This window comes from Macrobrachium nipponense, chromosome 4 (assembly GCF_015104395.2).
Source record: "Macrobrachium nipponense isolate FS-2020 chromosome 4, ASM1510439v2, whole genome shotgun sequence".
Classification (NCBI taxonomy): Eukaryota; Metazoa; Arthropoda; class Malacostraca; order Decapoda; family Palaemonidae; genus Macrobrachium; species Macrobrachium nipponense.
The window spans coordinates 43,512,251-43,523,620 of NC_061100.1; the positions used below are offsets into that span (position 1 = coordinate 43,512,251).

At 43.4% G+C, this 11,370-nt stretch overlaps 1 protein-coding gene across 1 annotated transcript in view; it reads left to right on the forward strand.

Moving 5' to 3' along the window:
• Positions 1-11,364, forward strand: part of LOC135210894 (calcyclin-binding protein-like) — a 333,184-nt gene extending 321,820 nt beyond the window's left edge. The window contains exon 6 of the mRNA XM_064243829.1: positions 10,758-11,364. Coding sequence (XP_064099899.1) covers positions 10,758-10,838 — 81 coding nt within the window. The 3' untranslated portion in view covers positions 10,839-11,364. The remainder of the gene's footprint in view (positions 1-10,757) is intronic.
• Positions 11,365-11,370: the final 6 nt, after the last annotated feature.

An 11,370-nucleotide genomic window follows, 5' to 3' on the forward strand; every position in this document is an offset into this window, starting at 1 on the left:
CGTCTCCCTGGCCCCTCCGCCTGGGGGGAGAGAGGGAAGCATGCTCGGGTATGTTGGAGCGAGGCGTGGCAGACCGACCCACCCTCCCCCGACTCTATGGAAGAGCGGGAGGAGGGGGGAAGGGGACTGGGCAGGCGTCTGGCTGTCTCGTGATCGCGTAGTGACCACGAGACGGTAAGACTAAAATAAGACAACTAAGCCTAGGACCAACCAACTGATCAGAGAGATGCTATCGGGAAGCAACTGAACTGAAAAGCGGTAGCATGGAGGCCCACTGGGCCAAAACCGACTGATCAGAGAGATGCTATAGGGAAGCAACCGAACTGATGAGCGGTAGCATAGGCTCAAAGAGCCAGGACCTAGGCTAAGCCAGACGCCTAACTAACCTAACCATAACAAAATACATAGTATAATTAAATAAAATAAAAGAAAGAAAACAATATAGTAGGAGAAAAATCCAGGAGTGTACGACTAACCCGAAGGAAAGTCTACCACTCAAAGCTAGTCAGAGGCCGATACTAAGAGCCGGGACTAGGGTCTGGAAAGAAGAAGCCTACATAAGGTAAAAGACATGCATGCATGACAAACCTGAGTAGACAGTACCCTAAGTAAAACGGATAATAAATATAGAGCGTACATAGATAAGGGGATGTTCTAGGTATGGGAGACCGAGAACGAACCCACCACGCGGCAGAACCATGCTGCCATGCTTCCGACCCCGAGTTCGTATTTAAACCTAAAAAACGGCAAATACTGACTGAGGGCCGGAAAAAACCAACTAACCATAAATACTGAGTACTTAACTTAGCTGCTGCAATAGCTGCACGCTCCATCATAGATAAATCCAACGAAAGGGCACAAAAAACACAGAGAGAAAAATATCACGTGTGACTCGTGTGCGCTAACTGAAAAGGATGGCCACCAGAGGCGCAGCAGTCGGCAGCATGGGATGGAGTAGTAGTAGTACGAGCTGCTCACTCTGTGGGTCGGCTCTCCTCATGGAGGGTTTTTGTTGTGGGAGATTTCTATTGGTATTTGGCTCGTGGTAGTGGTCTCACTCGCCTAGTGTTCATACCGACACCCTCTTGGAGGGTGAGCGAGTCAGTTATACTGACCTTTTCTTTATTTTATTTATTCTCTGGTATGTGTTAGTACATTTACCCTAGAAATAATAGATTAAAGGATATTTCGCGCAGCGACACGAGCTGAGCCCAGAAATAAACATCATTCAATAATTTTGTGATTTTTAGTGACTCAAGAAGTTCTACAATAAAAAAATAATATTGTTCAACAAATTAAATAATTTCTTCATAATAGTGAAATGTGTTGAAATGAAGAGGCAGATAAAGCAGGCAGCCAAAAAAGGAACCCACATGATGTAAATATCCCTGTTAGTGATTATTATGTAACACACAAAAAGGTGGTTATCATAAATATGTAAGTGGCAATATACATGGAATGAAGAGTCTGATAAAAATAAATTAAAACTAATAAAGCCTTTTTTAAAAAATGGAGTTTATCATGTCAGAGAGGGAGACATGCACAAGTAATTCTGACACATCTCAGAATAGGCCATACTTGTCTGACACGTGGACACTTAATAAGCAGCCCATGTGGCCCAGCCTTGGAGTGCTCAGAGTGCAAGGTGATAATAATGGTTAGACATACATGTGTTGTGTGAATGTCCAAAGTATGATCAACAATGACTGTCGACCTTTTGAAATAAATCATTGAAGGAAATTTTGTCAGAATCTTTTACATTTTCAGTTGTTCAGATTTCGATGTTCTTGGGGGAACTGATTTAATTAATAAAATATAAGAATAAGTAAATAATAAAAGCATGAAAACCCTATTGGCAATTGGCAAATTTTAAAGAAATTAAATATTACGTATTCTGAATTTTAATATACCTGTTTAGTGTGTTAAGTATGGAAGCATAAGTAAATGTATTTATTGTATGTGTTCCAGTATGAGAGCATGTGGCTATGTGCAGTTTTTTATTTCATTTTAATTCATTCATCTTCATACTGAATGACCTATTGGGTCTCAGTGCTTGGCCTGGTATTTTATACTAATCCTTTGGGCCAGCCTTTTCAGAGCTGAAGGTCAGCTCAGTGGTCTGGTTAAACTACTTTAATTATAATTCAGTTCATTAATTTTGTTACCCTTTGAACCCTTTGGAACAAATTAATTTTCACGAAGAAACTTTTCAGTAACCTTAGCCTCTGCTAAAGAGTGAGAGAGCTAGAAGCTTTGTCAATTTAGGTAGGCTTTACTAAAGACAAGGTAAAATTTTTTCCTTTTTTCGGGCTAGCCCCTGACAAGTATGTGTAATACAGTGTTTGGAAACCAGAGCCTCTGATGATTAGGAATGTATGTCCTATTCATTAGGTATTTGGTTAAGGACTCCTGCTAATATGTAACCTTAATTGAAGGTAAGCCACTTGATAAGGAGGCAGTGGCTATATATTTTTAATTGGGAAGGAACTCGTCCATGGATAAGATATTGAAGTCGCTCAATGGCTCTGTAATTCTGTATCTGCCATGATTTTTCTTCATGGCGTGGAGATTCATTATGAGTATTGCAGAGCATTAACTCCTGGTTTTTGCTGGGGATATTATGTCCAGAATCTGTTGGTAACCTTTTTCTGCCTTCTGCGTTTTAAACCTGGTTGTGGTTTTTGGGAATTTTGTACAAGTAACTTACCCAGCAGATATATACTTAGCTTTAGACTCGGTCGTCCCGACAGAATTTCAAAACTCGCGGCACACGCGACAGGTAGGTCAGGTGATCCACCATTCCCGCCGCTGGGTGGCGGGGTCTGGAACTATTCCCGTTTTCTAAGCCATAATTTCTCTGTCGGTTGAACGGACAACACCTATTGTTCGTTCCTCCATCTTGGATTTCAACTCGTTTGCCGAGAATTTGGATTGGTTTTTTGGTGACGTATTCTGTTTTTTCTCTGGCTTGGCATACGCTTATTGTGGACTGTTTTTCGACTTTGGTTTTGACTACTCTTTCACGATGTCTGACGCTAAGGCTTCACCTATGTTTAGAGTTTGCAGTAGGGAAGGTTGTAAGGTTAGGCTGCTTAAATCGGCATTAGATCCTCATAGTATTTGCGCTAAATGCAGGGAGAATGAATGTTCTTTTAATAACACCTGTGTTGAACGCGAGAACCTTACGGAGCTTGAAATGGAAGGACTTATCATCAAATATGTTAGGAAGCTCGAGAGAGATAGAGTGAGAAAGGCTTCAGCCAAGGTCATCTAGTAGATCTTGCTCTTTAGAACAAGAAGTTAACTCTCCTACTAACGATTTTCCTTAGCCTCAGCTGCTCTCCCTGTTCTGAATCCAAAGATTCTTCGTCAGAGAGGGAAATGTTAAAGCTTCAATTAAGAAACTTCAAGCTCAGCTACGAGCTCTAAACCAAGGTAAGAGTGGTGATAGTGACTTGTGCAGTGTCCCCAGTGCAGTGGAGGGGGCGTCTGACCGGTTCCTCATTGCTCCTAGGCCTAGACCGCTTCCAAACTCCCAGGACCAGGGAGGAGGAATGTCGAAAGCCGCAGGGAGGATGCAGAACATCCCCAACGGTCAGGCGTCCCTTCGGCAGATCCTGTTGTAAAGTCCCAGGCTGCCTCGGATTGCCGCAGAAAAGGCGTCCTAAGGGAGTGTTTTTCGGCCTCAGACTCTTCCTCTCCTAAACGAGGATGGAGTTCGGCCTCTCTTTCGCGCCCTTTGAAGAGAGCCTGGAAGGCGCCTAAAGGAGACGCGGCTGATTCCAGCCCAGAGCGTTTTCACCCGAGGATTGGCCTTCGGGACCTAAGAAGACTAAACAAGAGGAGCCTTCTCTTCAGGATCCTACGAAGAAGTTTTTGTTTAATCTGCAAGAGCAGTTAGCTTCTCTAGTAGGCTCCTTTGCTAAGGACTCGACAAGGAGGAAAGATGTTTCGCTCCCTGTTAAGAGTTCCGCTAAGCGCCCCTCTTCGTATAGGAGAGAACCCTCACAATCTCCAGGGCGTTTATCGCCTTCGTCGAGAGACTCGTCTGATAGGAGTTGTTCTCCTGAGAGAAGAGTTCTTTCGCCCTATAGGCTGTCTTCCCCGAAGCGCCCTCTGAGACGCCGCGAATCGAGCAGAAGTCTCGATCGGTTTTAGGTTTGAAGGAACCGGAAAACCGATTTAAGTATCAGGATCCTTTGGTCTGCAGGACCAGGAGCCAGACAGGCGCAAAGAGGCAGCAAGACGCAAGAAAGGGCGTCAAGAGCCTCTCAGACCACAGGATTCAGGACGTCAGGATTCTGCTAGAAGGCAGGAATCAGGACGCCATGAGCCAGGACGCCAGGAGTCAGGGCGCCAGGAGTCAGGGCGCCAGGAGTCAGGGCGCCAGGAGTCAGGGCGCCAGGAGTTAGGACGCCAGGAGGCAGGACGCCAGGAGTACGTTAGGCGTCAAGAGTTAGGGCGCCAAGAGCCTGTTAAGCGTCATGAATCAGGACGCGGGGATCTTTTCAAGCGCCCTGAATCAGGGCGCCAGGAGCCTAGCAAGCGCCACGAACCTGGCGAACCTAGACAACAAGAGTCTAGTAGGCGCAAAAGTGTTTCCGACAGGCAGGAGCCTCACTCTTCGTATAGAAGTGCTAATGTTCAGCGCTCCCCTTCTCGGGAAAGGAGTTCTTCTCCCGGGAAGAGCCAGATCACTCCCAAGCGGTCTCCTTCTGTGGATCAGTTGGACCAGGTATCGGAAGACGACGAGCCTGTAGATGTAGCAGTTTCTGACTACAAGAGACTTTCTCTTTTGCTGCTAAAGGAGTCGGAGACTCCCTTCATCCTGCTGACCCTCCTTCACCAGGATCGTTGATGTCTAGCACAAAAGCTCTCAAGTCGTCTTCCTTCGTCAAGATGCGCCCCGCTCTTTGTATGAAAAAGGCATTAAAGACTTTTTCAGAGTGGTTGACTTCCAGAAGGGAAGCGGGCAAGACAGTTTTTTCCTGCCCTCCTTCCAAGTTAACAGGCAAACCAGGAAGGTGGTACGAGACCAAAGAACTATGGGGTTAGGCCTTCCTTCTTCCGCAGATGCGGATTTTTGCTTCCTTAGTGGACTCTTCTAGGAGGAAGTCTTTGCTGTCTGCTAAGGCAACTTGGGGCATGTGTGAGCTAGACCACCTTCTAAAGGGCCTCTTTAAAACCCTAGAAGTCTTCAATTTTATGGACTGGGCTTTGGGAGCTTTAGCTAAGAGAGCTCAGGACACTGACTTTGTTTCCATGGAGGAACTTTCGAGCGTCCTGGCTTGCCTGGACAGAGCGGTCATGGACGGTTCCGTAGAAGTTGCCTCTCTTTTTGGAACGGGAGTCTTAAAGAAGAGATCGGTCTTTAGCTCTTTTCTAGCAAGAGCAGTATCACTTTGCAAAGGACATCTCTTTTTTTGCACCGTTATCCCCGCACCTATTTCCACAGGAGACTGTTAGAGAGGTTTCTAAATCTCTTACGGAGAAGGCAACTCAGGATCTCCTCACGCACTCAGCCAAGAAGTTTAGGCCGGCAGTGCCTATAGAGAAAAAAGAGAGACCCTCTTTTATACAGCCCTTTCGAGGTGCCTCCTCTTCTAGAGCCCCTCTTAGAGGTCGCAGACCAGATAGAAGGAGTAGACCATCTAGAAGGTCCTTCGGGAAGTCTAGATGAGCAGGGAGTCCTCCAGACGAAAGTAGGCGCCAGACTACTCCACTTTGCCAAAGTCTGGGCGCAGAAGGGAGCGGACTCTTGGTCCCTCTCTATCCTGAAAAAAGGATACTTGATCCCTTCAGGGAAAATCCTCCCTTGACGACAACTCCAAGGGAGTTGACTGCAAGATACTCGGATCCGGTCCGAAAGCTTGCTATTTTGCAAGCAGTGGAACAGATGATTTCCAAGGAAGCGGTAGAACTGGTTCAAGATCTCCAGTCTCCAGGATTCTACAATCGGCTATTCCTGGTACCGAAAGCATCGGGGGGATGGAGACCGGTTCTAGACGTCAGTGCCCTGAATTTCTTTGTATTGAAGAAGAAATTTCAATGGAGACGTCTTCCTCTGTTCTATCTGCTCTTCGTCCAGGGGACTGGATGGTGTCCCTGGACCTTCAGGATGCGTATTTCCATGTGCCAATTCATCCGGCAGCAAGGAAGTATCTGAGGTTCATGTTCCAAGGGAAAGTGTTCCAGTTCCGAGCGATGTGCTTCGGACTTTCGACTGCCCTCAAGTCTTCACGGACATCATGAAGAATGTAGCTTATTGGCTACATCTGGAAGGGATCAGGATCTCGTTATATCTGGACGATTGGCTAATAAGAGCCCAATCGGAGAAAAAATGTCTGGAGGACCTATTAGTTACTCTAAATTTGACAAAGTCCCTAGGACTTTTATTAAATCGCGAGAAATCCATGCTGACCCTCCCCAGCAGAGTATTGTCTATCTGGGGATTCAGATGGATTCTCGGGATTTTCTAGCGTATCCTTCGCGGAAAGGAAAGAGAACGCTGCTTAGAAAAGGTGGCAGTCTTCTTAAGGAAAGAACAGTGTTCCGCGAGGGAATGGATGAGCCTACTGGGGACCCTCTCCTCGATGGAACAGTTAGTTTCCTTAGGAAGACTACACCTACGACCCCTTCAATTTTATCTGAAGGAGAAGTGGGATTGGAAGTCCAACAATCTAGGAGATACATTTCCAATCTCGAAAGGGATCAAGGAGAATATCCGTTGGTGGTTAGATCCACAGAAACTAAGCAAGGGAATCTCCCTTCGCTTACAGAACCCTCGCCTAGCGTTGTTTGCAGACGCCTCAGATTCAGGGTGGGGAGCGACCCTAGGTTCGGAAGAAGTGTCAGGCACTTGGGAAGGAGAACAAGTGTCCTGGCACATAAACAAGAAGGAACTAACAGCCATTCATCTAGCTTTAGTTCATTTCGAGGAACAGGTCTCAGGTCTGGGGATTCAGATTCACTCGGACAACACAACAGCCCTCGCTTATATAAAGAAACAAGGGGGGACGCATTCCTTTTTCCCTGTACGAATCAGCAAAGGATCTGCTGATTTGGGCTCAGGAAAGGAAGATCTCTCTCCTCACAAGGTTTGTGCAGGGAGAGAAAAATGTCCGGGCAGATCTGTTAAGCAGAAAAGAACAAGTCCTACCCACGGAATGGACTCTCAATCCTCAGATTTGCCAACAACTTTGGCATCTTTGGGGAAGGCCCAATATAGACCTGTTCGCGACCAACAAGAATCACAGATTAGAGACCTATTGCTCCCCGATCTCGGATCCACAAGCAGTAGCAGTAGACAGCTTTCTGCTAGATTGGACGGGCTTGGACGCATACGCCTTCCCTCCTTTCAAGATAGTAGGGGAAGTATTGAGGAAGTTCGCTTGCTCGGAAGGAACAAGAATGACCCTCATCGCTCCCTTCTGGCCAGCTCTCGATTGGTTCACAGAGGTGCTGGAGTGGTTAGTAGATTTTCCAAGATCGCTTCCACTAAGGAACGATCTTCTCAAACAACCCCACTTCGACAGGTTTCACAAAAACCTCCCCGCTCTAAGTCTGACCGCCTTCAGACTGTCGAAGGACTTGTCAGAGCAAGGGGCTTTTCACGAGAAGTGGCGAAGGCTATTGCAAGAGCCAGAAGAGTCTCCACCTCTAAAGTATATCAGTCGAAGTGGGAGTTGTTTAGAAGATGGTGTAAGGGAAAAAAAATATCCTCTTCCAGTACCTCTGTAACTGAAATCGCAGAGTTTCTCCTATATTTGAGAAAAGACTGTAACCTGGCAGTTTCAACAGTGAAGGGTTACAGAAGTATGCTGGCCTCAGTTTTTCGACATAGAGGAATAGATCTGACGAATAATAAAGATCTTCATGACCTTATAGGTCTTTTGAGACCACGAAAGAACATGTAATCAAGAAGCCTAGCTGGAACTTGGATGTGGTCCTCAAGTTCCTAATGTCGGAAAAATTTGTACCGTCTCACGCAGCTTCGTTTAGAGACTTAACGAGAAAGTCATTATTCCTTTTTGCGTTAGCAACAGCCAAGAGAATTAGCGAGTTGCAAGCTTTGGAAGGTAAAGTGGGGTTTAAGAAGGATTCAGCGATTTGCTCCTTTAAACCATTTTTTCTAGCAAAAAATGAAAATCCCTCAAAGCCTTGGCCAAGAAGCTTTGAAATAAAAGGACTATCTTCATTAACAGGGAGAGAACTAGAAAGGACTTTGTGTCCAGTCAGGGCACTCAAGTTCTACCTGGAGAAGAAGAAGTTGCTGAAAGGTACAGAAGAAAGTCTTTGGTGCTCTGTAAGAGATCCGAAAAGATCGATTTCTAAGAACGCCCTTACATACTTCATAAAAGATGTAATAAGGGAAGCTCACCTTAAGTGCGATGAAGAGCATCTCAAGGTTCTCAGAGTGAGAGCTCATGAAGTGAGAGCCATAGCTACATCTATGGCATTTCACAAAACATGGTCTCTTCAGGCTCTTATAGAGTCGACGTTTTGGAGATGTAATTCTGTGTTCGCCTCGAATTACCTAAGAGACGTTAAAATTTCGTACGAAAAGTGCTTTGCTCTGGGAGCGTATGTTTCGGCGAATTCAGTGCTGGGAGAAGGGGCTGAGGCTAATCCTTCCTAATTTAGTTTAGTGCTTAAATTACTTTTTATTGGTTAATTGTCAGAGGGAATAGGGAACCCTCTTACAATTCATAGATTATAACAATACTAACATGGTCAGGTGATCGGGATTGGCTTCAGTGCTCTTTGTGATTTTTTAATAACCTTAACTCTGTCATGTAAGAGGGCGAGTTCCCATTGATATGACAAAAGGTCAAGGCTCTACCATGTAAGTGGGTCAGCCCCCATTGGTACGATCCAGTATAGGCTCTGTCGCGTAAGCGGGCTAGCCCCCATTGACACGATCCAAAGAGTTATTCAACCATAGGTTCATTCCTCGTTAAAACTCTTGAGGCAGGCAGACTCATCGACAGTAGTCATGAAGTCTTCAGCCCAATCAGGTAGGAACTATGGATTATGTTATCCAAGAACATAAGTTGTTTTTTCCCTGTTTTTTAATGTATTTAGTTTAAGTATTATTTTGTTTTTAGCTGTCTCTTGCCCGCCACCAAGGGTGCCAATCAGCTAAGTATATATCTGCTGGGTAAGTTACTTGTACAAAAATGATATTGTTAAGATACAATAAAGTTTTGTACATACTTACCTGGCAGATATATACTTAGCTTTAGACTCGGTCGTCCCGACAGAATTTCAAAACTCGCGGCACACGCGACAGGTAGGTCAGGTGATCCACCATTCCCGCCGCTGGGTGGCGGGGTCTGGAACTATTCCCGTTTTCTAAGCCATAATTTCTCTTCCACCTGTCTCCTGAGGGGAGGATGGGTGGGCCATTAATCGTATATATCTGCCAGGTAAGTATGTACAAAACTTTATTGTATCTTAACAATATCATTTTTGGAGGTACTCGGTGTTGAGTATAGGAAGAATACCGTCTTATATGTAGGTACCTATTGGAGCTGTAGGGTTTTGGCATAGTAACCCTACCCCTCCTGCTGGAGGTGGCACTCTACAAAGAGACCTCTGGTATCTTCATGATGAGGATCTTGTATCAGAGTGACAGTCCTCCCAAGTTGGCAGGAATGGCTAATGGATTGAATTCACTAGGTAAACAAACACTTATTTTGTACATAATTTTTTGTTACTAAGTGGCCTTTAAAAGGTTAGCCAAGTTCCACGTTGCCCACCTCCATTATGGAATTTGCCCTACCTACCTCTGCACTTTTAAAGTTGACAGATGTGGGCTGACCGGTTATGAGTGTTTGTATTTACAGGTCCCCTGGGGGGTAGGGGAATTAGATGGATAGAAAATGGATATTCATAGAAAATCAAGTGTTCTTGCTTTTCTTTTACAATTTCAGACTCCTATTGGTGCGGAAGTAAAAGCTATTTTGTGGAGAATTAAGTACAGTATATAGAAAATAAATACAGGCAGTCCCGGTTTTGTGACGGGTTCCGTTCCTATGCCGCTACGTAAATTGAAAATTGTTGTAAGCTGCAATATTGTTAAAAATCTTAAGAAAATCCTACTTTTAATGCTTTGGGTACATGGAAAACAATTGTAGACTGCATTTTTACTGATTTTTTGTCAAAAAACTTTTAAATTTTGATTATTCTGCTGTTGGGGAGCCATATTTCTTCCATCGTATCGGTGTCATAAGAGTCATAAAACCGAGAAATAATTTCTCATGAATTTATTTGAAAAGCAATGTAACATAGGAACAATGTAAACTGGGGACTACCTGCACTAAGTTAACTATTTATATAATGTAAAGGAGGGGCAGTTAGTGCATAACTTTTCAAATAGGGAATATGATAGAACAATAGATATGTAATTTTAGTGCTAAGCCTATCTTCAAATTGTCAAATTATTTTTTTTCTCAATCTAAAAGGTATCATTACTTAATAGTGAGGTTAGTTAATTAGATTTGAAACATAGGATTTAGCAGCATAATTGGAAATGTCTTTTAAGATTATATATTGCAGATGGCAATAAAAGATTAGTGAATATTCGTAATGCAGTGTTCCCTTCTTATTTAATTGTTTTTGTTAAGCTCCATTTTCTGGTCTTGAGCAGCATTTCCAGTCCCTTTAACCATTCTTGACTTGAATCATCTTGCCTTAGATGTAAGTTCTCTTGTCATTTTAACCTTGATTGAGTTCTCATCTCTTTTTGTCCACAGATGATGAACAAGACTTGGTATGAGAGTCAGCAAAAGACACTTCGGGGTGATCCTGGGATGCCTGGCTTGGATGATGTATAATACCAAAAGTTATTGCTCACATTGAGAGATGGTTTTATATTGTTTATGTGGTTAAAAGTAGGATATCACTGTAATATGATTTTCTACCTCTTGTGTAATGCTGCTTTAAATAGTATTTCCTTTTGACAAGTTATAATTGTTGAGATTCCCTATAAAGCTTAAATCCCATTGAAAGTTAAGAAGTCAACATTGTGGTCTGTTAAACTATTTATTATTGTTTTAGTTAATAACCTTATAAAAATTATTGCAGAATTTAGGATAGATAATATTACAGAAATTATTACATATTCTAGATTATATTCTAGATTATTATTTACTGTATTTTGTAAATTATTGATGTAATCATTAGATTAATCCTCAGTGCTGTTTATCTGTAACTTCTTGAGCACAAATTATGGGAGTAGAAAACTTTCCAAGGTGAAGGAGATTTTCATTTAGTAATTTAATTTCAGTTCCTTATATTTGTAAAGGTCTGTTTATTTATCATTTAGTAGTATTTCCTTTGTGAAGCAGCAATGCATTTGAATTTCAG